The following is a 26,415-nucleotide window of genomic DNA, read 5'->3' on the forward strand; positions in this document are numbered from 1 at the left end:
ACTCAATTTTTGAGGTGGAAAGAACTTTGCCAAGAAAGTATAGACTAGCTTTTCCCAAGAGTTCAGGCTTTCTTTAGGTTGTGAGTCCAACCATGTCCTAGCTCTGTCTCTTACAGCAAAAGGGAATAGCATAAGTCTGTAGACCTCAGGGTCAACCCCATTGGTCTTGACAGTGTCACAGATTTGCAAGAATTCAGCTAAAAACTGATGAAGATCTTCCAATGGAAGTCCATGGAACTTGCAATTCTGTTGCATTAGAGAAACTAATTGAGGCTTAAGCTCAAAGTTGTTTGCTCCAATGGCAGGGATAGAGATGCTTCTCCCATAGAAGTCGGGAGTAGGTGCAGTAAAGTCACCCAGTACCTTCCTTGCATTGTTGGCCTTGTTGTTGTTTTCGGCTGCCATGTCTTCTTCTTTGAAGAATTCTGTTAGGTCCTCTATAGAGAGTTGTGCTTTAGCTTCTCTTAGCTTTCGCTTCAAGGTCCTTTCAGGTTCAGGGTCAGCCTCAACAAGAATGCTTTTGTCTTTGCTCCTGCTCATATGAAAGAGAAGAGAACAAGAAAGTATGGAATCCTCTATGTCACAGTATAGAGATTCCTTGAGGTGTCAGAGAAAAAGAAGAAGGAGAGGGTAGAAGAAGAATTCGAACTTATCTAGAAAGATAGAATTCAAATTATGCATTGAGGAGGAGTGTTAGTCCATAAATAGAAGGATGTGAGAAGAGGGGAAGAATTTTCGAAAATAAAGTAAAAGATTTTAAAATAATTAAAAGAAATTTTGAAAAATTGATTGGTGATTTTCGAAAACTAAGATTGAGAAAGCAATTAAGTGATTTTTGAAAAAGATTTTGAAATTAGAAATCAAAAAGATATGATTGAAAATTATTTTGAAAAAGATGTGATTAATAAGATATGATTGAAAAGTTATGGTTTTAAAAAGATATGATTGAAAAGATATGATTGAAAAACAATTTAAAAAGATTTGATTTTGAAAATTAATGACTTGGCTAACAAGAAATTTAAAAGATATGATTCAGACATTAAACCTTTCTCAATAGAAAAGGCAACATACTTGAAATGTTGAATCAAATCATTAATTATTAGCAACTATTTTTGAAAATAGAAAGAAATTGATTTTGAAAATATATGATTGAAAATATATGATTTGAAAAAGATTTGATTTTGAAAACTTATGAAAACTTTAAAAAAATCTAAATTAAAAACAAAATCTTCCCTCTTGTGCCATCTTGGCGTTAAACGCCCAGAATGGTATACATTCTGGCGTTTAATGCCCAAAATGCTACCCTTTTGGGCGTTAAACGCCCAGCCAGGTCCCTGACTGGCGTTTAAATGCCAGTTTTCCTTCCTCACTAGGCGTTTTGAACGACCAGCTTTTTCTGTGTAATTCCTCTGCTGTATGTTCTAAATCTTCAATTCTCTATATTATTGACTTGAAAAGACACAAATTAAATTTTTTTTGAATTTTTAATGATGAGGAATAATCAAAATGCCACTAAAATCAAATAAACAATGCATGCAAGACACCAAACTTAGAAGTTTGTATACTACTGACACTAACAAATTGAGAATGCATATGAGAAACAACAAAATACTCAAGACAAGAGAATTTAAAGATCAGAGCAAGGAAATCATCAAGAACAACTTGAAGATCAATGAAGACACATGAATGAATTCGAAAAATGCAAGAAGAATAGAAACATGCAGTTGACACCAAACTTAAAATGAGACACTAGACTCAACAAGAAACAAAAAATATTTTTGGTTTTAAGATTCTATAATTTTTTTGGATTTTTTTTTGAAAATTGAGTGAAAAAGAAAATAAGGATATCAAAATTCTTAATGAGAATTCTAGGAATCATGCAATGTTAGTCTAAAGGTTTAGTCTAAAGAAATTAGACATGGCTAGCCAAGCTTCAGCAGGACATTACATTCAAGAGCTAAATTGATGAGAATCAATCAGCTTTGGTGATGATAAGAACATCACCTTGAAACACTAGAATTCATTCTTAAGAACTCTGAAGAAAAATACCTAAGCTAAGCAACAAGATGAACCGTCAGTTGTCCAAACTCAAACAATCCCAGGCAACGGCGCCAAAAACTTGGTGCACAGAATTGTGATCATCAATGGTGCCATCAACATGGTACGCTCAATTTCAATCTCAACTCTTTATCACAACTTCGCACAACTAACCAGCAAGTGCACTGGGTCGTCCAAGTAATAAACCTTACGCGAGTAAGGGTCGATCCCACGGAGATTGTTGGTATGAAGCAAGCTATGGTCATCTTGTAAATCTCAGTCAGGCGGATTCAAATGGATATGGAGGATTAATGATTAAAAGATGAATACAACATAAAATAAAGATAGAGATACTTATGTAATTCATTGGTGAGAATTTCAGATAAGCATATGGAGATGCTTTGTCCCTTCTGTCTCTCTGCTTTCCTACTGTCTTCATCCAATCCTTCTTACTCCTTTCCATGGCAAGCTGTATGTTGGGCATCACCGTTGTCAATGGCTACAGTCCCGTCCTCTCAGTGAAAATGTTCAACGCGCTCTGTCACAACACGGCTAATCATTTGTCAGTTCTCAATCAGGTTGGAATAGAATCCAGTGTTTCTTTTGCGTTTGTCACTAACGCCCAGCCTTCAGGAGTTTGAAGCTCGTCACAGTCATTCAATCCTTGAATCCTACTCAGAATACCACAGACAAGGTTTAGACCTTCCGGATTCTCTTGAATGCCGCCATCAATTCTAGCTTATACCACGAAGATTCCGATTAAGGGATCCAAGAGATATCCACTCAATCTAAGGTAGAACGGAGGTGGTTGACAGGCACACGTTCATAGGTGAGAATGATGATGAGTGTCACGGATCATCACATTCATCAAGTTGAGGAACAAGTGATATCTTAGAACAAGAATAAGCTGAATTGAATAGAAGAACAATAGTAATTGCATTAATACTTGAGGTACAGCAGAGCTCCACACCTTAATCTATGGTGTGTAGAAACTCCACCGTTGAAAATACATAAGAACAAGGTCTAGGCATGGCCGTGAGGCCAGCCTCCATAATCTAAGAACTAGACGTCCAAAGATGATCAAAAGATCTAAAGTGATCCAAAGATCCCAAGATCCAAAGATGAAAATACAATAGCAAAAGGTCCTATTTGTAGAGAACTAGTAGCTTAGGGTTTACAAAGATGAGTAAATGACATAAAAATCCACTTCCGGACCCACTTGGTGTGTGCTTGGGCTGAGCATTGAAGCTTTCATGTATAGAGACTTTTCTTGGAGTTAAACGCCAGCTTTTGTGCCAGTTTGGGCGTTTAACTCCCATTCTTGTGCCAGTTCCGGTGTTTTACGCCAGAATTCTTGAGCTGACTTGGAACGCCTGTTTGGGCCATCAAATCTCGGGCAAAGTATGGACTATTATACATTGCTGGAAAGCCCAGGATGTCTACTTTCCAAAGCAATTGAGAGCGCGCCAATTAGGCTTCTGTAGCTCCAGAAAATTTACTTCGAGTGCAAGGAGGTCAGAATCCAACAGCATCTGCAATCCTTTTCAACCTTTGAATCAGATTTTTGCTCAGGTCCCTCAATTTCAGCCAGAAAATACCTGAAATCACAGAAAAATACACAAACTCATAGTAAAGTCCAGAAAAGTGAATTTTAATTAAAAACTAATAAAAATATAATAAAAACTAACTAAAACATACTAAAAACATACTAAAAACAATGCCAAAAAGCATATAAATTATCCGCTCATCAGGTTGCCTCCCAATAAGCGCTTCTTTAATGTCAATAGCTTGACACTGAGCTCTCATAGAGCTTCACAGGTATTCAGAGCATTGTTGGGACCTCCCAACACCAAACTTAGAGTTTGAATGTGGGGGTTCAACACCAAACTTAGAGTTTGGTTGTGGCCTCCCAACACCAAACTTAGAGTTTGACTGTGGGGGCTCTGTTTTACTCTGCATTGAGAGAAGCTTTTCATGCTTCCTCTCCATGGTTGTAGAGGAAAATCCTTGAGCTTTAAACACAAGGTAGTCCCGATTCAATTGAAGGACTAGCTCTCCTCTGTCAACATCAATCACAGCTCCTGCTGTGGCTAGGAAGGGTCTTCCAAGGATAATGCATTCATCCTCATCCTTCCCAGTGTCTAGGATTATGAAATTAGCAGGGATGTAAAGGCCTTTAACCTTCACTAACACGTCCTCTACCAATCCATAAGCTTGTTTTATTGACTTATCTGCCATCTCTAATGAGATTCTTGAAGCTTGTACCACAAAGATCCCTAGTTTCTCCATTACAGAGAGTGGCATAAGATTTATACCTGACCCCAGGTCACACAGAGCCTTCTCAAAGGTCATGGTGCCTATGGTACAGGGTATTAAGAATTTACCAGGATCTTGTTTCTTTTGAGGTAAAGTTTGCTGAACCCATATATTTAGTTTACTAATGAGCAAGAGAGGTTCATCTTCCCAAGTCTCATTACCAAACAACTTGGCATTTAGCTTCATGATGGCTCCTAGATATTGAGCAACCTGCTTTTCAGTTACATCTTCATCCTCTTCAGAAGAAGAATAGTTCTCAGAGCTCATGAATGGCAGAAGGAAGTTTAATGGAATTTCTATGGTCTCTATATGAGCCTCAGATTCCTTTAGGTCCTCAATATGGAACTCCTTTCTGTCTGGGAGACGTCCCATGAGGTCTTCCTCATTAGGATTCACGTCCTCCCCTTCCTCTTTGGATTCGGCCATTTTGATTATATCAATGGCTTTGCACTCTCTTTTTGGATTCTCTTCTGTATTTCTTGGGAGAGTACTAGGAGGAGTTTCAGCGATTTTCTTACTCAGCTGACCCACTTGTGCCTCCAAGTTTCTAATGGAGGACCTTGTTTCACTCATGAAACTTAAAGTGTCCTTAGATAGATCAGAGACTATGTTTGCTAAGCTAGAGGGGCTCTGCTCAGAATTCTCTGTCTATTGCTGAGATGATGATGGAAAAGGTTTGCTATTGCTAAACTTGTTTCTTCCACCATTGTTATTATTGAAGCCTTTCTTCTGTGGATCCTTCCATGAAAAATTCGGATGATTTCTCCATGAAGGGTTATAGGTGTTGCCAAAGGCTTCACCCATGTAATTTACCTCTACCATTGCAGGGTTCTCAGGATCATAAGCTTCTTCTTCAGAAGATGCTTCTTTATTACTGTTGGATGCATTTTGCAATCCATTCAGACTCTGAGATATCATATTGACATGTTGGGTCAATATTTTGTTCTGAGCCAATATGGTATTCAGAGCATCAATTTCAAGAACTCCCTTCATCTGAGGCATCCCATTATTCACAGGATTCCTTTCAGAAGTGTACATGAACTGGTTATTTGCAACCATGTCAATGAGTTCCTGAGCTTCTGCAGGCGTTTTCTATAGGTGAATAGATCCACCTATAGAATGGTCCTATGACATCTTAGACAATTCAGACAGACCATCATAGAATATATCCAGGATGGTCTATTCTGAAAGCATGTCAGAAGGACACTTTTTGGTTAGTTGCTTGTACCTCTCCCAAGCTTTATAGAGGGATTCACCTTCTTTTTGTCTGAAGGTTTGAACATCCACTCTAAGCTTGCTCAGCTTTTGAGGAGGAAAGAACTTGGCTAAGAAAGTCGTGACCAGCTTATCCCAAGAGTTCAGGCTATCTTTAGGTTGAGAGTCCAACCATACTCTAGCTCTGTCTCTCACAGCAAAAGGGAAAAGCATAAGCCTGTAGACCTCGGGATCAACCCTATTGGTCTTAATAGTATCACAGATCTGCAAGAATTCAGTTAAGAACTGAAAAGGATCTTCTGATGGAAGTCCATGAAACTTACAATTCTGTTGCATCAGAGAAACTAATTGAGGCTTTAGCTCAAAGTTGTTTGCTCCAATGGAAGGGATTGAGATGCTTCTTCCATGTAAGTTAGAATTTGGTGCAGTAAAGTCACCAAGCATCTTCCTTGCATTGTTGTTGGGTTCGGCCATGTCTCCTTCTTTTTCGAGATTCTCTGGATTGTTGTGCTTTAGCTTCTCTTAGCTTTTTCTTCAGAGTCCTTTCAGGTTCAGGATCTGCTTCAACAAGAATGTCCTTGTCCTTGCTCCTGCTCATATGAAAAAGAAGAGAACAGAAAAGAAGAGGAATCCTCTATGTCACAGTATAGAGATTCCTTTATGTGAGTAGAAGAAGAAAAGAATAAAAGAGGGAAAATTCGAACACAGAGAGAAGAGAAGAGGGTTCGAATTATGAGTAGAAGAGAAATGTTAGTAGATAAATAAAATAAATAGAAGGAGATGAGAGGGAGAGAATTTCGAAAGTTATTTTTGAAAAATAGTTAGTGATTTTCGAAAATTAAGAGAAGAAATAAAATTAAAATTAAAACAATTAGTTAAATTAAAAAAAATTTTGAAAAAGAGGAAGGTGATTTTCGAAAATTAGAGATAGAAAAGTAGTTAAGTGGTTTTGAAAAAGATAAGAAATAGTAAAACAAACAAAAAGTTGATTAGTTAGTTGAAAAAGATTTGAAAATTAATTTTGAAAAGATAAGGAGTTAGAAAAGATTTTTGAAATTGATTTTGAAAAAAGATATGATTGAAAAGATATGATTGAGATTTGTTTTGAAAAAGATTTGAAAAGGAAGTTAAAAAGATTTGATTTTTAAAATTAAAATTGATTACTTGACTAACAAGAAACTAAAAGATATGATTCTAGAATTTAAAGATTGAACCTTTCTTAACAAGAAAGTAACAAACTTCAAATTTTTGAATCAATCACATTAATTGTTAGTAAAGTTTTTGAAAATTATGAAATAAAATTAAGAAAAAGATTTTGAAAATTAATTTTTAAAATCTTTTTCGAAAAATATAAAATAAAAATGAAAAAGATTTGATTTTTGAAAAAGTTTTGAAAAGATAAGATTTTTAAAATTGAAATCTTGACTTGACTAAAAAGAAACAACTTATTTTAAAAATTTTTGACTAAGTCAACCCAAAGATTTCGAAATTTATGAGAGAAATAAAGGAAAGATATTTTTTGATTTTTTTGAATTTAATGAGGAGAGAGAAAAATAACAAAATGACTCAAAACATGAAAATTATGAATTGAAACACAAGATGCATGCAAGAACACTATGAATGTCAAGATGAACACCAAGAAGACTTTCAAGATCATGATGAACATCAAGACTTATTTTTGAAAAATTTTTAAGAAAAGAAAAACATGCAAGACACCAAACTTAGAAATTTTTAATGATTTGACACTAACAAACTAAAAATGCATATAAAAAACAAGAAAAGACACAAGACAAAAAAATATGAAGATCAAACAAAAAGACTTATCAAGAACAACTTGAAGATCATGAAGAACACCATGCATGAGTTTTCGAAAAATGCACAAATTTTAAAAACATGCAATTGACACCAAACTTAAAATGTGACACTAGACTTAAACAAGAAACACAAAATATTTTTGATTTTATGATTTTATAATTTTTTTGTATTTTTTTTCGAAAATTACTTTTTGGAAAAACAAAAACAAATAAAAATTTTTGAAGAATTTTTTAAAACTTTTTGGAAAAAAAAATAAAAATTACCTAATCTGAGCAACAAGATGAACCGTCAGTTGTCCAAACACTAACAATCCCCGGCAACGGCACCAAAAACTTGATAGGGAAAATTGTGACTCATACTTTTCACAACTCAAACAATTCCTGGCAACGGCTCCAAAAACTTGGTGAACAATACCATGGTTCACACACATTCTTCACAACTTCGCACAACTAACCAGCAAGTGCACTGGGTCGTCCAAGTAATAAACCTTACGTGAGTAAGGGTCGATCCCACGGAGATTGTTGGTATGAAGCAAGCTATGGTCATCTTGTAAATCTCAGTCAGGCGGATTCTAATGGTTATAATGGTTTTCGAATATAAAGATAAATAAAGCATAAAATAAAGATAGAGATACTTATGTAATTCATTGGTGGGAATTTCAGATAAGCGCATGAAGATACTGTGTTCCTTCTGAATCTCTGCTTTCCTACTGCTTTCATCCAATCATTCTTACTCCTTTCCATGGCAAGCTGTATGTTGGGGGATCACCGTTGTCAATGGCTACCCTCCGTCCTCTCAGTGAAAATGGTCCAGGTGCGCTGTCACCTCACGGCTAATCATCTGTCGGTTCTCAATCATGCAGGAATAGGATTTACTATCCTTTTGCGTCTGTCACTACGCCCTACAGTCGCGAATTTGAAGCTCGTCACAGTCATTCAATCTCTTAATCCTACTCGGAATACCACAGACAAGGTTTAGGCTTTCCGGATTCTCAAGAATGCTACCAATGTATTCTACCTTATACCACGAAGATTCTGATCAAGGAATCCAAGAGATATTCATTCAAGCTTATTTGCATGTAAAACGAAAGTGGTTGTCAGACACACATTCATAAGTGAGAATGGTGATTAGCGTCACATAATCATCACATTCATCAGGTTCTTGAGTGCGAATGGATATCTTAGAATAAGAATAAGCATGAATTGAATAGAAAATAGTAGTAATTGCATTAATACTCGAGGAATAGCAGAGCTGCACACCCTTAATCTATGGTGTGTAGAAACTCCACCATTGAAAATACATAAGTGATGAAGGTGTTCATTGGTTCCGGCCCCAGAGAGGGAACTAGGATAACCAAGATATCTAATACAATAGTAAAAAGTTCTACTTATACTAAACTAGTTACTAGGGTTACAAAGATAAGTAAATGATGCAGAAATCCACTTCTGAGGCCCACTTTGGTGTGTGTTTGGGCTGAGCTTGAGCTTTACACGTGTAGAGGCTTCTCTTAGGGTTAAACGCCAAGTTGTAACGTGTTTTTGGCGTTTAACTCTGGTTTGTGACGTGTTTCTGGCGTTTTACTCCAGAATGCAGCATGAAGCTGGCGTTGAACGCCAATTTGCATCATCTAAACTCAAATAAAGTATGGACTATTATATATTGCTAGAAAGCCCTGAATGTCTACTTTCCAACGCAATTAAGAGCGTGCCATTTGTAGTTCTATGGCTCTAGAAAATCTATTTCGAGTACAGGGAGGTCAGAATCCAACAGCATCTGTAGTCCTTTTTCAGCCTCCTATCAGATTTTTGCTCAGGTCCCTCAATTTCAGCCAGAAAATATCTGAAATCACAGAAAAACACACAAACTCATAGTAAAGTCCAAAAATATAAATTTTTCATAAAAACTAATAAAAACATCCCTAAAAGTAGCTAGATTCTACTAAAAACTACCTAAAAATAATGTCAAAAAGCGTATAAATTATCCGCTCATGAAGAAGCTCTCCTTTCTCTCTAGAATTTAGGGAAGTTTAGGTTAAATTTCCTTAGATCCAACTTTTAATTCTTGTTTTGATTTAGTCTTTCCTTTTAATTTCTTGCTGTTACATCTTTACTGTTCTAGTTTTACTTGTCATTTTCTTTATTTTGTTGCTTTTATCTTCATGCACTTTTGTTGATTCTAATTTTTTTTAATGCAACTTTATGTTTCCATGTCTCTTTTATGTTTATCTTCATTGTTATTATTGATTTCTTACTTATGTTAGTTATAGGTTTTATTAATTCTTACATTTTGTGATGTTTACTTTTATTACACTCTAGGTGTTTGATAAAATGTTTTCTCTAGTTTTAGAGTAGTTTTTTTTACTCTTGGTCTAGGCTAAGGGAATTGAGTGACCTTGAGTTATTGGGTCTCATTGAATTGGTGATTTGAGAACCCTTAGTAGTCAATTTGATAACCATTAATACTAGCCTACTACTAAGTCAATTAGTAGCTAGGTTAGGACTTATGGATTAATGTTGATCAAGCCTATTTGACGTACTACAAGCGTTGATGTAGATATTATACGTACTTCAAGCATAGAAGTAGACTTGATGGGTTGGTCCCTCGTAATTGTCAATATATAGTTTGTAGACAAGGATGATGATCTCAATTCCCATGTCTTAGCCAAGAGTTCTTTTCCGTTCTTTTATTAGTTCTTGTCATTTACTCTTTGTTATTTACTTGTCTTGCCAATTACCAAATCAAACCCATTTGTTTCTTCATAACCAATAATTGATCACTTCATTGCAATTCCTTATGAGACGACCCGAGATTTAAATACTTCGGTTAATTTTTTATTGGGATTTGTACTTGTGACAACTAATTATTAAAATTTGATATAAGAATTATTTGTTAGTTAAAAACTATACTTACAACAAAGTAATTCTTTTTTATAAGAGAAATTTTAGACCGACAATAATTTTCATTACCAGTATACTTTATATTAGTGTCTGAAATTTTAAATAGTATAAATTTTAGTTTTAAAATTATAATATACTTCATGATATATAAGATAACGTTGGTTGATGACATTAGTTGATGACATGACATACCATGTTAACGTATTATTACAAATATAAACATAATTGACAGGTGCATCATATTAACAAAATAATAACGAATATAATTATGTTTGATATACACTAAAATTAACTATTAAAATCAGATATTAATATAAGATATATATTAAAATATAAAATATTTATTAAAAATAAGTTAAATTATATATGTATTTATATACACAGTAATTTTAAATAACTAAACTTTTTAAGTAATTAAATCCAATCAAATCATGATACATATACATGTTGCTTTTTTCTCATTAATTTTATTATCTTCTTTTTTTTTTCTCATTCTTTTTCTTTTTTCATTAGATTCTTTCTCTTTTTTATTTTTTCTCATACTTCTTCTTTGTTATCATTATCCTCATCATCGTTATCAATCCTATTTTCTTCTTTTTCTCATACCTTTCTTTCTTGTTCTTATTTATCTTCTTATTTTGTTTATGTATTTTTAAAAATTTATAAAAGAAAAGAATAAAAAAATAAAATACAAAAAATAATGATGATGATGATGAATGATATCAAAATTTTTTATTTAAAACACAAATGATATAATAAAAATAACATACACCAAATATGTTATATAAAATACATAAATTTTATCATGATAAATACAAAATTTAAATTTATTTCTACGTCATATTGCAATATAATTTATTGTTTAGAATTTAGAAGTATACAATTTAACTTTAAAACAAGTTTGTTTAGATAAAATCTTCAATTTTTAAACTTAAAAATATAAGAAAATACAGAAAAATTATACAATAATCAAACATAAAAAAAAGAAGAAAAATATGTTGGGAGAAAGAAAAAAAAAAGATAAAATATAAAGAAAAAAAGTAGAAGAAGAAGATATGTTAGAAGAAAGTTTAGGCACGGATGACAAATTTTGATTTTTTTTTAAGAAATTTTAATGTTATTTTTGTTTCTAATGACTTCTAATCAATTAAGAAACTCTCTATGTTAATATTAAGATTTTTTATATCAAAATGTAAATTTTTTTGTATCCAGCTTAAAAAGTTTTGATACTATTTTTTAATAAATTATGTATAATTTAAAATTCTTCTTTTTTTTTCATTATCGTTATTATCTTGTTCTTTTTTTTCTTTTTTATCTTTTTCTTCTTAACTTGTTTCACTTTTTTATAATTTTTCTTATTTTCACCCTCTAATTAAGAAAAAGGAGGATAAAAAAAACAAAAAAAATGTAACAACAACCGTAATAACATAAGAATAACGAAAAAGAGAAAATATGCAAAAAAAATAAAAATATAAAAAAATGATATAATTCCCGCATATCTTGTAAGAATAATTTTTATTAGATTTGAGCTAATTTAATTAAATTTAATTGACAAAAATATTTAGATATATAATAAAAATTAATAACATAAATATATGTTAATTAATTTAATAACTAATTTTTAATAAACATATAATATTTTTGTAATAATTAATATGTTATAAATCAAAATAATCAGTTCAATATAATATTAGAAATAATTAAATTGACAAACCTATAATATTAGGTGAATAACTTTTTTATACAAGTGTTATACGATCAAGACCTTAAAAAGACTTTTGTATTTATACTAGGCAAGTAAAAATATATTTATAGAGTAAACATAAAAAAAACATATTTTAATTATATAATAGTTATATAAGAAATAGAAATTTATGTGCCGATTGTCTTCACATAAAATTTATAAATAAAAATTATTAAATAATAATTTAATTAAATATACTAAATTATCTGACAATTTTCATCTATCAATTTTATATAAAAATAATTATATTTAAATTTTTACCTATATAATAAAATAGTTGTGCATCTAATATTATTAAAAAATAAAAACTGAGATGCATTTGCAATATGAGGACCAAGCTAAGCATTGCTAGCCAATGAGTAATAACTTAAATGGTATAGTCTCCCCATACTAATTAAGAGGTTGCGAATTCGAGTCTCCTATCTTTTGGTAAAAAAAAAAAAAAAAAAAAGCTAAGCATTATTACAAAAATTAACGTTTTGATTGTGAAGTGCAGCGTACTCCTTGATCAATATATGTTCATGGCAGCATGACTCAGCTAGTAAAGTCAAATGTCAACACAAGAAGAAGAAGACGACGCACGCGTACAAAGAGGGGTTAGTACATCCATCCATCTATCTAAACTAACATCTCGCCTTGTGTTGCGTTGTGTTGTGTTTGTGTTAAGCCTTAAACTAGTCTCGCTTCTCTTTAATTTTTTATTTTTTTTCTCTTCTCTTCACTTCGCTTCATGCTGCCTCTCTCTATCTCTTTTTTGTCTTGGTTCTAAATTCTAAAACCAACACCTGAACCTGAACGGTGCCGCCTTCACCTCTCCAAACCCAACGTTAATTCTATTCTCCAGATCCACCACCCTCTCTCTGCCTCTTCTTCGTTGTTGTACGTCCACTCGGAAAACTCACACTCGCACACACATTCTTCTGCTGCGTGGCGTTGTGCTGTGTTACTAACTTACTATTGTTATTATTATTACTATCCTGTTATTATTGTTGATGTATATGTTTGATTGCGTTTGGGAGAAGCTATAATTAACGACATGGTGACGAACACCAACAAGGTCGTGAAAGTGAAGAGAGACACGCTAAGAGCATGCATGACATGCCCTCTTTGCAATAACCTCCTCAAAGATGCCACCACTATCTCTCTCTGCCTCCACACATGTATGTAATTTCATTCTCTATTCTTATTATTATTTATCCCCCTTTTCCTATTACTCCCTTCTCTCGGTTACTTCACTTCTTCTTCTTGATCCGTCTTATCTTCAATTCGATTCGATGCGTTTTCGCGATTTGGGTTTCCGCTTCTTTCAATGTACTTACCTTCTGATTCCTGATTTTCATGATCTGGGTTCCTTCACAGCATAGTATCTTCTTATCAAAAATTAATTACTATATGCTTTTAATTATATATATACATCATGGTTTATATTACTGACAATGATTTGCGACTATTTTGTTTGCTGTTATTATTATTATGACATGACACGATGAGAACGTTAAATTAACTCATTTTTTGTTGCAGTGATGGCAACAGATACCTTACGCTACCAAGAGATAGAAATCTAACACATAATTTCCTTTCTTGTGCTCTATTGATTATTTGGATTTCTATGATTTTGGACGGATATTAATTTAATCAATTGTCTTGCTTCAGTTTTGGTCCTTTTTAATTTCTTTTGCTTGCTCTTGTATTGTATGAAGTGTTTCTACAGCAAGTGTAGATGCAGTGGAATTTCATAATATATTATGTTCACTATACACTTGAACAGTTCCTGAACTGCGTTATATTATTATTATGACAATACTTATTATATACATGTCTTGTTGTGTATCTGTTAGATTATTTTTTTGATGATTTCAAGGGTGTTTACAATGCATTAAACAATGAACCTTGCAACAGTTTGTAGGAAGTGTATATATGAGAAGCTCTCGGATGAGGAGGTGGATTGCTGTCCTGTGTGCAACATTGATCTAGGCTGCCTTCCGGTGGAAAAACTCAGGTTACTTGTTGTCTCCGACTGCTAACTTTCTTTCGCAATTTGTATGGTTTATTGCTTCTTTGTATAGAACCCAAGAGAACAAAGATAAGGCTCTAATGTCCGGCAGCATATTTATAGTTTGTTTGTTTTTTTGTTTTGGTTATTCTGCTTCGGCTTCCTCCCCACCTCTTTCTCATCTCTAAAACAAGAAACATGCAGCTACGTATATATTATTACTATCTTTTCCCTACTTTCAGAAATGTTATTCATAACATTTTCTTTTTGGCATCTACCTTAAGCTTTATTACCGATAATTATTTGAATTTTGGCAAAGAATATTGTTTAGTGAAAGTAGTATCACCTGCTATTGCATTGCATCGAGATTCTGTAAATAGTGCCAGGAGCATAGAATTTGCATTGAGATTGTGTACATATTGCCAATAGCTAAGAATTTGCATCAAGATTGCTTGCATCTTATATGTGGATTTATTCTGGACTCTGCAGCTTTGATCCTTGCTGAAACTTGATGTTTATATAAGGACATGTCTCCTTGTCTCAAATCATATTAGCTTAGGATAATTTATTCTTATAAGGGATAAGGGATTATATGCATAATATGTTTTATAGGACTTAGAAATTCCATGTCTTGTATTCACGGGCTCCTGTTAATTGTATGCAGGGCAGACCATAATTTACAAGACATAAGGGCTAAAATATTTCCTTATAAGAAAAGGAAGACCAAGATCAAGGAACCAGAAGTTTTGCCTTCAGTATCCCCACCTGCAAAGAGGAAGGAAAGATCACTTTCATCGTTGGTAGCTCCGAAAGTTTCGGCACAAACAGGCCTTACAGGAAAGAGGACAAAAACTGTGTCAAGAAAGGCTGCTGCATTACGTGGGTGCAGTTTTATTCTTGAAGAATCCATAAAAAAGGAAGAAACAAATGGTGGAGATAACATGGTAAGTCTTACTTGATTCATTGAATTTTGCTTCACAAGATGAGTTAGATGTGCATTGTTGCGGCACTCGGACTAATGAATCCAACAATTAATTCATTGTTGTAGGATTCGTCAACGCCTGAGCCTTCTAAGAAAAACAAGTCCAGTGAAAGCACGGAGAACAGTGTAGAACTTACAGAAGGTAAGGCTGATCTCTGGACACCGTTAAACTGCCTTGTTGAAGCCGCCAACAGAACAAAGTCCTCCAGGTCAAATTCACAAGCAGTTCCCCCTGCCAAATCGGACTCTCCAACTACTGCACATGATGCACGAGATATGTCTGAAATCACAAACAAAGCCGAGCTACCTGCTTCAGGTCAGAATGAAATAAGCATTCCAAAATCTAAGAGTAAGGATAATGGACACAAAGCAAAATTTGGTGATGGCAAGGATGGCAACAGCGTGCCTTCGGGACCAGTGAAGCGAAGAAGGTTGCGGCCTTCTGGTCAGAAAAAGGTTGCGCCGACTGAGGGGTCTACCTCAGCCCAAGTCATGCTAGATGCAACAAGGGGATATTGCAACAGAAAGAACACCCCTATTTGGTTTTCATTAGTTGCTTCAGAGGACCAGTAAGTTTAATTTTTCTGCATAAGAAATTCATGGTAGTCATCTATTGTTGGTCTTTGGGTGCAGCCCTTACTTAGACTTCGCGTTAATGCAGAGTGCTTGTGCATCAGATTGCCTATCTATTATTAATGTTTCTTTTGAACTCAATAAAATTTTTGTCATTTTTCAGGAAAGGAGATGTTCCGTTGCCGCAGGTCTCAGCATGTTACTTAAGAATAAAGTAACTATTCTGACACTTAATCTTTCTGCTTATCTGATTTTTTATTTTTGCTTATGTTCCTAGTTGTAAATGAGTAAGTACAACTTTGGCCTGCATATTGAGAATACTATAATTTCATATGTTGTTGTGTTCAAATTAGGCAAACTGTAAATAAAATATTAAATATTGAAAACTGGTCTATATTTGATATTTTTTTGCATGATTTCATAATCTGCAGAAGATTCAAGTACAGAAGAGAAGGGAAAAGAATTCCACTTCATTTTTTCAGGAAAATACCAGTATGATGCATAATAGGATTATGTGGTGTTCAGGCAGAAAATAGTGAAAATTAATCTCCCAATTCTGGAAATTAGTTTTGTATCAGTTCCAAGAGCAACCATATTTCTGAAAACAGCACATTGATCATCATTGTTTGGTTCTGCCAAGTTAATACTTGCGGCAGATGCAAAGTGTCTGAGTCACATTTTTTAACATAGGAGAAATTGACCTCCATATTGAATCATTTGATTTGTGTTGAGTTTTGTGCATTCTTCTATTGCTACTTGCTCTTTTTCCTGTTTCCTTTCTCATGTAATTTTCTTTTCTATATTTTTTTATATAATAAGGATAAGTTGGTCATAACTGCATGCTTCTTTTTGTTGCTGACCTCATCACAGGGATGGCACTGTGCCTGTTTCGTTTATTCAAAAGTACCTTGTGAAGAAACTTAATCTTGCCAGTGAAGCAGAGGTTAGTTGTTCATTATATATCACTAAGAACTAACACTGGCCAGCGTAATCTCTATCTCTCTTTATTTTCTGTTTCTTTCTCTCACTAAAGTTGTTACTCAATGAGTAATTCCTATTTTGATAATGTCACTCCGGCTTTTACATTCATGCAAAAGTGCTATCGAAAACGTTATCTATCGAGTGACATTATAAAAAGTAGGAGTGGCAATATCCTCTCCCCATTAATTGTATGCTATATTAAATACTAAAACATCTGGCAGCCAATTTCTAACTGTATTAAAATTAGTATTTTCCAAATAGCAAACTGTAAGAATACACAATTAGTATTTTCCAAATAGCAAACACGGCTCAAGTTTCCATGTATTGGTCGACAATTTGAATTATTTTTGTTTGCTGATGAGTCTCTCGGATTTTGTGATGTTAAGGTTCCCTATTATCCCCAATGTTCTATGTGAACTTCAATTGCCTTATGATTTGCTGGTGTTTCAATTTGAAAATTGTGTTACATTATATAATAAACAAATTTGGTTGAGTTTTTATTAACGAGAAAAACTCAAGTGCCAGCAAAATATATTGCTTTTGGTCAGCACTTTTAGTCGTCAGCCCAATTCCTTTAATCTAACAATTCAATAACATATTTTTAGCCCACATTTTTAAACATTGCTGGGTAACTGCTGGCCAAAAACATAAATTCTGCTGGCCCTCTAGTATTTCTCTTTATTAACTATCAAGTACTCTTAACCAACTTGGGTTGGTCGAGTGGTCAGCTCACTCGTCCGCTTAAGCAAGTGTACTCTAATATTACATAAAAATTTATCTCTAAGGAAATTTCATTCCCCCCAAAAAAAAATGTGAATCTATTCAAGTTGAAATAAGCAAGAAATGGTAGGTGCATTATTAGTGCTAATTCTTTTCACGTACTGCTACTATTTACAGGTAGAAATAATGTGCCGGGGTCAACCAGTGCTGCCATCTCTGCAACTACACAACCTTGTAGATTTGTGGTTCAGAACAGCATCAACCTCAAAAAAGATACCAGCATCTGTAGGATCATCAGCCAAGGATTTTGTTATGGTTTTATCATATTGTCGAAAGGCCTTGCCACCTTGAAACAAGTCCATCCCCTATTCTGTTTATATGTAATTTTGTCTCCACCAATTTACATGCAAACTCAACCTTTTTGTTATGGCATTCTCACTGATATTTCCGCTAAGGTATTTGTTCCATTGATTAAAATACCATGCGATGTATCTGTTTGATTTTGGTTTTCATCGTGACCTGAAAATGTGTACCCTCCAAGTTCATGTTGTCTATTATATTGTATTATAAGGTTCATGAGACATATTATAAGGATTATGAGACAAATTCACGATTTCTTGCTTCTTATTGACCTATTGATGTCTTTCTCCTCATAGACATTAACACGAGATTGGTTATTAAGAAAGAAAGAAGATATAGGTGTAACGGGGAAATTTGATTTATACGACACATTTAACAATGCCAAGTTTTAGGGATGCTTCTTTAAATGGCATTAGGCCACAACACCATAAAAAAAAAAAAAAATCATAGTACATACACAACAAATCAGCCATCACTAGTATAAAAAAAGGGGGTGACTATGCACTTCTTAAAGGATTTAGCTCCTCTAAAGTTGTTCATTTACTTTAAAGAGAAAAGTAACGTAATCTAAGCCATTGATAATATAAATGGTTCTTATCATCTTAAATAAATAAATGCATTAAAAGAAGTTAAAACTAGATTTTTTAATAAGATTCCTTGAAAATTGTGCATTTATATTATCAATGGCTTATATTGCGTTACTTTTCTCTTTAAAGTAAATGAACAACTTCAGAGGAGCCAAATCCCTTCTTAAACATTAAAAAAAATTCTTCAAGACTCGTTAAAGTGTGCCTATAAGCACTATCAATAACGTATTTTTTTTATTGTAAAATGATAAATAAGCTCCTGAAAATTTACACTTTCGATAAATTAAACTCGAAAAAAAAAACCCAATAAAGCTCTCTACGATAATTGACTGATACGAATTTTTATCAGAGAATAGAGAACAGAAGAAAATCCTTAGTATTAGGGCAAAGAAAGAAAGTAGAGTTTCTATTACATCGTGCATATCTCACATTATTATATCATATTCCTATTTATAGTATCATTCTTTAATTGGATTATAGGTCCAAATACTAATCCTAACATTACCCTATCCTTCAAAACAACCTTGTCCTCAAGGTTGCGGGAAAAATATAACTCCTAATTAAATTTGTAAATGTATAATACAATTAATAATACAAAAATAATTAATTCTAAAATAATATTTTCTATCTTATTCCTATTCTACTGCAAAAAATAAAGAAATAAAATAAAATAACCACCAAGATCCCATTGAAAAAATATCCAAAACTCACAAAATAAAATTGCTGCAGAAATTTGAATATAGACCAACAGAATTGAAATCCTTAGAATTGGGGTTGAAGTCATTGTACCATCCATCACCTTCTGATGTTGGACTTCAGAAGTTAAAATTTGGCCCAATACAATACTAAACCAAATTGCCCTAATTCCTTCTCCTTCCTTACCTTCCCTGCATCTCCATCGACTCCCCCTCCTCACATGGAAAAAAACCATCGTCGCAGCTCCAACCAGCGTACTGCCAACCGTCGCGAGCTCGCATGGGATAACCGGTGATCTGCGCCGCGTTTGATCCCCCTCTGGTGCACTCGGCACTGCCTTACCCGGAGCTGCAGCCGCTGCCGCCGCTACTGCATCCAACTTGCAGCCACTGTAAACCTTGAAAAATTAGTAGATAATTAGTTAATAAATTCAATTTTAATAGAGAAAATTTGAAATGTAAATTTTATAGTAAAATAGGATAGAGCTAATTAAAATAAAAATTTTGACACTAATTACAAAGAATTTGGTCTAAGATTGGGTCGAACGGGTCGAACCGATCGAACCGGGTCCAAACCTAGCCCGTGGGCCCAACCCACTCAGTTAAATTATGAGCTTCAGCTCATTCTCTCTCTCTTGCATGCATAAAAGCTGAACCACTTCAGCAAAAAGGGGAAAGAATGCTCAAACTTACAAACGCTAACTCAACCTTTGATTCCACACAATTTTTCGCTTCAAGTTCTAATCGTCGTACCGTTTGTGGCCACACGTCCGCAGTGACGAGCTCTACAAAGCCAGTACATTGTAAGGTAAGGAAATCACATTCTCAGTTTCAATTTCTTCTTCTAAAATCCAAAAATGGTATGGTTTTGGGTGTTGAGATTTTGGTTAAGTTGATATTTTAGGATCAAATTGACTTGAGGAATTAGTGGGTCCAGTGGAATATTGGAGGCTTGAATTTGGTCTTGGTTGTTGAAATTTAGTGTTGGAGGCTTGTGAGCTTGCTTAATTGTGTTGTCTCGGGTTATACGAGGAAATTGGCTAAGGTATGGTTTAGGTTTCTCGTATTTAATATATAATGTCTTGTGAAAACTTAGGTTAGATGACCCTAAGATAGGTTGTATGGCATGTATGGTTGAGGATTAATGACTAGTGTTGATGATTGTTGTTTCGGTGGCTGAAAGGTATATTGAATGATTGATGACGGTAAATGTTGAGTACTAATGATGATGAGATTATGTGATAAAAATGAATGTGATGTTGCATAAGAGAAGACTATGTATGATTTGTGTTGAAAATGAATGAGTGTGAGATTCTGTTGGTTATGAGTTCTTGGGGGTGAATTTGATAAGTTGTATAATAATGTGTAATGGAATAAATGAGAAGGCTTAGTTAATCGTTTGATAGATTCAGGTGCTATTTAGAAGTATAGAATATTGGTATTGAGTTTTGATTTTTGATAAAAATTGAGGTCTGAGGTTTTTGTGAAAAATTGATTTTTGGCCGAACTTCGACGAGCCATAACTTGGCTTCCAAACTCCCAAATTATTTCAAAATTATTTCATATAAAAATTGGATCTGTGAAGTTTACGCCATTTGAAGAACGGATGGAAAACGATTTAAAACGAAAAAGTTATGCGTGTCGGAAGTTCGGAGTGCAAATTGAAAATTCTGCAGCATTCAACATTTTTGCTGTTCTGCATAAGCCACTTGAATTGAGAAGGAAACTATTTGTTGTCAATCCATTCAAATAAATAGAGCTTCTTCCCCTAATGAAAGTGGGGTTTAGTGAATCATAGCTCTAAATTCAACAACAAATGCAAAAGTAGACATGCCAATTAAGTAGTAAAGAAAATGAAGAATGAAGAAGAAGTTCTTAAAAATTGAAATTCAAAATTGCTTCCGAAAGTAACTTCTACAAAAACTACCTAAAAGTTCCTAAAAAATAAAAAAAACTAAAAAGTGTAAAAATAAAAATCTAAGTGTGTAAAGTTTCAGAGCCTCCAAGCCCCTCCCGAGAGAGAGAGAGTTTTTCAAGTACAAAACTCTACTCTATTTATACTACTCCTAAAACTCATTTGGAGGTCTTCAATTGGATTAGCAATGTGGGCTTTTCCTTTGTTAAATTCCTGGTCCAATGAAGGAGGTATTCCCCTTTGAAGAGAGTATAGAGCAGAGCAAGTTTCCATCAATTCTGGCCCAACTGGGCGTTACTTGCAAACACGCCAGTTCACAGCACGTTGGCAACGTGCTATTTAATTTCCTGGGCACCAGGCTTGGGCTTTGACTCAGTTTTGATGCCCAAGGTTGCCTCTGGTTTGAGCTTCAATTTTGTGCTTCACTATAGACTATTATACATGGTTGGAAAGCTCTGAATGTCAGCTTTCCAACGCAACTGGAAGTACCTCAATTGGATCTTTGTAGCTCAAGTTATGTTCCATTGAAGAAGACATGGTCAGGCTGCCTGGGTTGGGCGTTTTTGCCAAACACGCCAGAGACAACGCCCTTAGTTTCTGAGACTCTAAATGAGGCCAACTTTTGAATCTTCAAATGAACTCCAATCCCACACTATGATATATGGTTGGAAAGCTCTTGATGTCTAATTTCCAACGCAACTGGAAGCACCTCATTTGGAGTTTTCTAGCTCAAGATATGCTCCTTTGAAGAAGGTATGGTCAGGCTGCTGATGAGCGGATAATTTGTATGCTTTTTGGCATTGTTTTTAGTATGTTTTTAGTATCTTTTAGTTAGTTTTTAGTATATTTTTATTAGTTTTTAATTAAAATTCACTTTTCTGGACTTTACTATGAGTTTGTGTGTTTTTCTGTGATTTCAGGTATTTTCTGACTGAAATTGAGGGTCCTGAGCAAAAATCTGATCCAGAGACTGAAAAGGACTGCAGATGCTGTTGGATTCTGACCTCCCTGCACTCGAAGTGGATTTTCGGGAGCTACAGAAGCCCAATTGGCGCGCTCTCAACGGCATTGGAAAGTAGACATCCTGGGCTTTCCAGCAATATATAATAGTCCATACTTTGCCCAAGATTTGATGGCCCAAACCGGCGCTCAAAGTCACCTACAGAAATTCCAGCGTTAAACGCCGGAACTGGCATAAAATTTGGAGTTAAACGCCCAAACTGGCATGAAAGCTGGCGTTTAACTCCAGAAAAGGTCTCTACACGAAATTCCTTCATTGCTCAGCCCAAGCACACACCAAGTGGGCCCGGAAGTGGATTTTTCTGTCATTTACTCAATTCTGTAAACCTTAGGACACTAGTTTACTACTTATAGGATCTTTTGACATTGTATCCGGACCTTATGACCCCATAACATTTTGTACACGTTTCTTTCCACAGTATGAGCCTCTAAACCCCATGGTTGGGGGTGAGGAGCTCTGCTGTGTCTTGATGGATTAATGCAATTACTACTGTTTCTTATTCAATCATGCTTGCTTCGATTCTAAGATAACACTTGTTCTTAATCCGGATGAATGTGATGATCCGTGACAATCATCATCATTCTCAACTATGAACACGTGCCTGACAACCACCTCTGTTCTATCTTAGATTGAGTAGTTATCTCTTGGGTTCTTTAATCGGAATCTTCGTGGTATAGGCAGGACCTGATGGCAGCATTCAAGAGAATCCGGAAGGTCTAAACCTTGTCTGTGGTATTCTGAGTAGGATTCAATGATTGAATGACTGTGACGTGCTTCAAACCTGTAACCTACTGGGCGTTAGTGACAGACGCAAAAGAGGGATTCTATTCCGGTAGGGGAGGGAACCAAACCGGTGATTGGCAGTACTGTGACAGAGTGCGTGCATTAGCTTTCACTGCGAGGATGGGAGGTAGCCATTGACAACGGTGAAACCCTACATGAGCTTGCCATGGAAGGAGGCTTGCGTGTTTGATGAAGAAGACAGTAGGAAAGCAGAGATTCAGAAGATGGAGCATCTCCAAACCTCAACCTATTCTCCATTACTGCAATACAAGTAACCATTTCATGTTCTTTTACTTTTTACAATCAATCCTGATAATTTCTGATATCCTGACTAAGATTTACAAGATAACCATAGCTTGCTTCAAGCCGACAATCTCCGTGGGATCGACCCTTGCTCACGCAAGGTATTACATGGACGACCCAGTGCACTTGCTGGTTAGTTGTGCGGGATTGCAAAAGTGTTATTGCAATTTCGTGCACCAAGTTTTTGGCGCCGTTGCCGGGGATTGTTCGAGTTTGGACAACTGACGGCTTATCTTGTTGCTTAGATTAGGACTATTTTATTTTTGTTGGTTTAGAGTCTTTTAGTTGAGTCTAGTTTCATATTTTAAGTTTGGTGTCAATTGCATGCTGTTGTTTTTCTTTTGATTTTCGAATTTTTCATATTCCTAGTCCCTTTTTGATTCACAAAAGTTCTAAGTTTGGTGTTCTCTTTGTGTTTTTCCTTCAAAATTTTCGAAAATTTAGTGTTTGATTTTCTAAAAATTTTAAGTTTGGTGTCTTTTTGTGTTTTTCTCTTTCCTCTTTTTTTTTAGAATCAAATCTTTTTCATAAAAATTTTTCAATCATATCTTTTTAATTGCTGTTTTCAAAATCTTTTTTTTTACTAATTGATTCAGTTCTCAATTTGCTTTGATCTCATTTTCCCTTTGATTTTCGAATTCTTTATTTTATTTTCCTTTTGTTTTATTTTATTTTATTTTATTTTTTTTCGGTTATTTCAAAAAAAAAATTTAAAAATAAACAAAATTTATCTCTTTGCAATCATTCTCATTTCCCTTTTGTCCATTATGGACTCAAGTGGAATTAATCAGTCCAAGAGGACTCTGGGGTCTTATGCTAACCCCATTACAGCTGCATATGGGAGTAGCATCTGTATACCTCCTGTTCATACCCTGGGTCAAGCTGTCCGACCCGGGATGTTTAGCGACAAGCCGACCGACCTCTTCAAGCCAAATGCCCGACCTCTTTAGGCCAAATGCCCGACCTCTTCAGGCCAAATGCCCGACCTCTTCTCAAAGAGCTCGGCCAAATGCCCGACCTCTTCTCAAAGAGCTCGGCCAACTCACCAAAGGAGCCCAAAGCAGGCCCAAAACGAAGGAACACAGCCCAATCTAAAGGCAACAAAAGCCCAGAAAGATAAAGGCGGTTCCCTTGAAGATAAGATGACCTCACTTAAAGATAAGATAAAAGATAAGATAAGATAACTAACTTATCTTATCCACAGGAGGCCTCATCTCACCATTATAAATACACTGGAGCACCCAGGTATAACTCAGACTCTGATTCTACACATATCTACTTGGACCCATGCTAACTTAAGCATCGGAGTGTCATTGCAGGTACCACCACCAACCACTCTGCATATCAAGCTCGGGTCCCTGAACCCCCACCTCGGGCCTCTCCAGACGACCGAGCTACACGTTTCAGGTAACCCTCGGAACATTGGCGCCGTTGCCGGGGAACCTGGAAGTCATCCCATCACCATGGCGGACAACCATGACAACGACCATGATTCAGATCTAGAGGATAGAACACCGCACAAAGACGCGGATACTACACCAAAAGATACTCTTCAACCCACCAAAGGCGAGAATTCGCCAAAAGAGGAGGCTATGGAGGCACTTCAAGATCGCTTAAAGCAACTCGAAAAAAAGGTGGAACATCAACAAGAAGCTGAGAGAGACCTACGAAGGGAAGTTAGGTGATGCCACGAGTTAAAGGACAAGCTCCTAAAACTCGAAGCAGATCTCAAGGCCAAAACAACTCGATCCGGTCACGAAGACAGCCCCTACAAAGATCAAGACCCATTCACCAAAGATATCATGAAAGCTAAAGTCCCAAAGGACTTCAAGGCTCCCGACATGATCCCGTACGGCGGCACATTGGATCCAAGCCATCATCTCAGTAATTTCAGAAGAATGTACCTCACCGACACATCGGACGCCATTCGATGCAAAGTCTTCCCGACTACTCTAACGAAGACAGCAATATGGTGCTTCGACAGTTTGTCTCCAAGATCCATCACAAGTTTGACGACCTTGTTAAGAAGATTCCTCGCCAGGTTCTCCATCCAGAAGGATAAAGCCAAACACACTTCAAGCTTGCTGGGAATTAAACAAGGAGATCAGAAAAGCCTTTACAGCTACATGGAAAGATTCAACAACGCATGCCTTGACATACAAAGTCTTCCAACAAAAGTGGCCATCATGGGACTCATCAATGGCCTAAGAGAAGGACCTCTCAGCCACTCAATATCCAAGAAGCACCCAACATCTCTGAACGAGGTACAGGAACGGGAACAGAAACACATCAACATGGAAGAGAACTCTCGACTAGGAGAAAGCTAAAAAACCGAATTCTCCTAACCCACCACGGGACAAGGATAAAGAGTCCAAGAAAAGAGAAGATCAATCGAAGAAGATCCCACCACCTCGCCCAATCAAAAGCAAAAAGGAGAAAGAGGTCGGACGAGTTGAAGGCCCACCTCATAACAAAGAATCGGGCGAGTTAAGGTCCACCTCACAACCAAGAGGTCGGACGAGTTTAAGCTCCACCTCACACCAAAGAGGTCGGACAAGTTGAAGGTCCACCTTACACCGAAGATGTCGGGCGAATTGAAGGTCCACCTCACACCAAAGAGGTCGGACAAGTTGAAGGTCCACCTCACAACCAAGAGGTCGGACGAGTTGAAGGTCCACCTCATACCAAAGAGGTCGAACGAGTTTAAGCTCCACCTCACACCAAAGAGGTCGGACAAGTTGAAGGTCCACCTTACACCGAAGATGTCGGGCGAATTGAAGGTCCACCTCACACCAAAGAGGTCGGACAAGTTGAAGGTCCACCTCACAACCAAGAGGTCGGACGAGTTGAAGGTCCACCTCATACCAAAGAGGTCGAACGAGTTAAACATCTACCTCACACCAAAGAGGTCGGACGAGTTGAACGTCCACCTCACACCAAGGAGGTCGGACGAGTTGAAAAGGACAACGGAGTACGAACAAGCCTTCCGAGATTTCAAAATTCTTGGGGCAACCACCCATCCTTTCCAAACCACGGGAAAGTGAAGAACTCATTATACCTCGCAGTGGGAAGTCAGGCAATAGCCTCAGCACTAGTCAGAGAAGACGAAAGTGGGAAACAACCCGTCTACTTCATCAGCAAAGCTTTACAAGGGACCGAACTAACCTATCAACAGATAGAAAAAGTTCGCCTACACCCTCATACTCACCTCTCGACGACTCCACCCATACTTTCAAGCTCACACTATCAGAGTTCCAACCAACCAGCCAATAAAGGGCATCCTGCAGAAAACAAACTTAGCTGGAAGAATCCTACAGAGGACAGCTCGGATAATTCGGGAGACCTTGGACAAAACCAGAGAACATTTCGGACAATTCGGGGGACTCTGGACAAAAACAGAAAATAGCTCGGACAAATCGGGGAAAATGAAGTCTGACACATAGAATGCCCGAGCTAATGCAGCCAGCACCAACAACTC

General features: G+C 35.9%; 1 protein-coding gene across 2 annotated transcripts; it reads left to right on the top strand.

Moving 5' to 3' along the window:
* Positions 1–12,673: 12,673 nt before the first annotated feature.
* Positions 12,674–17,856, top strand: LOC130951700 (E3 ubiquitin protein ligase DRIP2-like). 2 transcript variants are annotated; one of them, XM_057880405.1, is made up of 8 exons: positions 12,677–12,903; positions 13,047–13,184; positions 13,924–14,023; positions 14,682–14,961; positions 15,066–15,568; positions 15,736–15,786; positions 16,443–16,515; positions 17,451–17,856. In XM_057880405.1, exons 2-8 carry the CDS (start codon positions 13,061–13,063, stop codon positions 17,622–17,624), a joined length of 1,305 nt encoding a protein of 434 aa, XP_057736388.1. In that variant the 5' UTR covers positions 12,677–12,903; positions 13,047–13,060; the 3' UTR covers positions 17,625–17,856. The 2 variants fall into 2 exon arrangements, with proteins under 2 accessions (XP_057736387.1, XP_057736388.1); XM_057880404.1 differs by having other exon boundaries at positions 12,674–13,184.
* Positions 17,857–26,415: the final 8,559 nt, after the last annotated feature.

The sequence above is a fragment of the Arachis stenosperma genome, chromosome 9, assembly GCF_014773155.1.
Source record: "Arachis stenosperma cultivar V10309 chromosome 9, arast.V10309.gnm1.PFL2, whole genome shotgun sequence".
Taxonomy (NCBI): domain Eukaryota; kingdom Viridiplantae; phylum Streptophyta; class Magnoliopsida; order Fabales; family Fabaceae; genus Arachis; species Arachis stenosperma.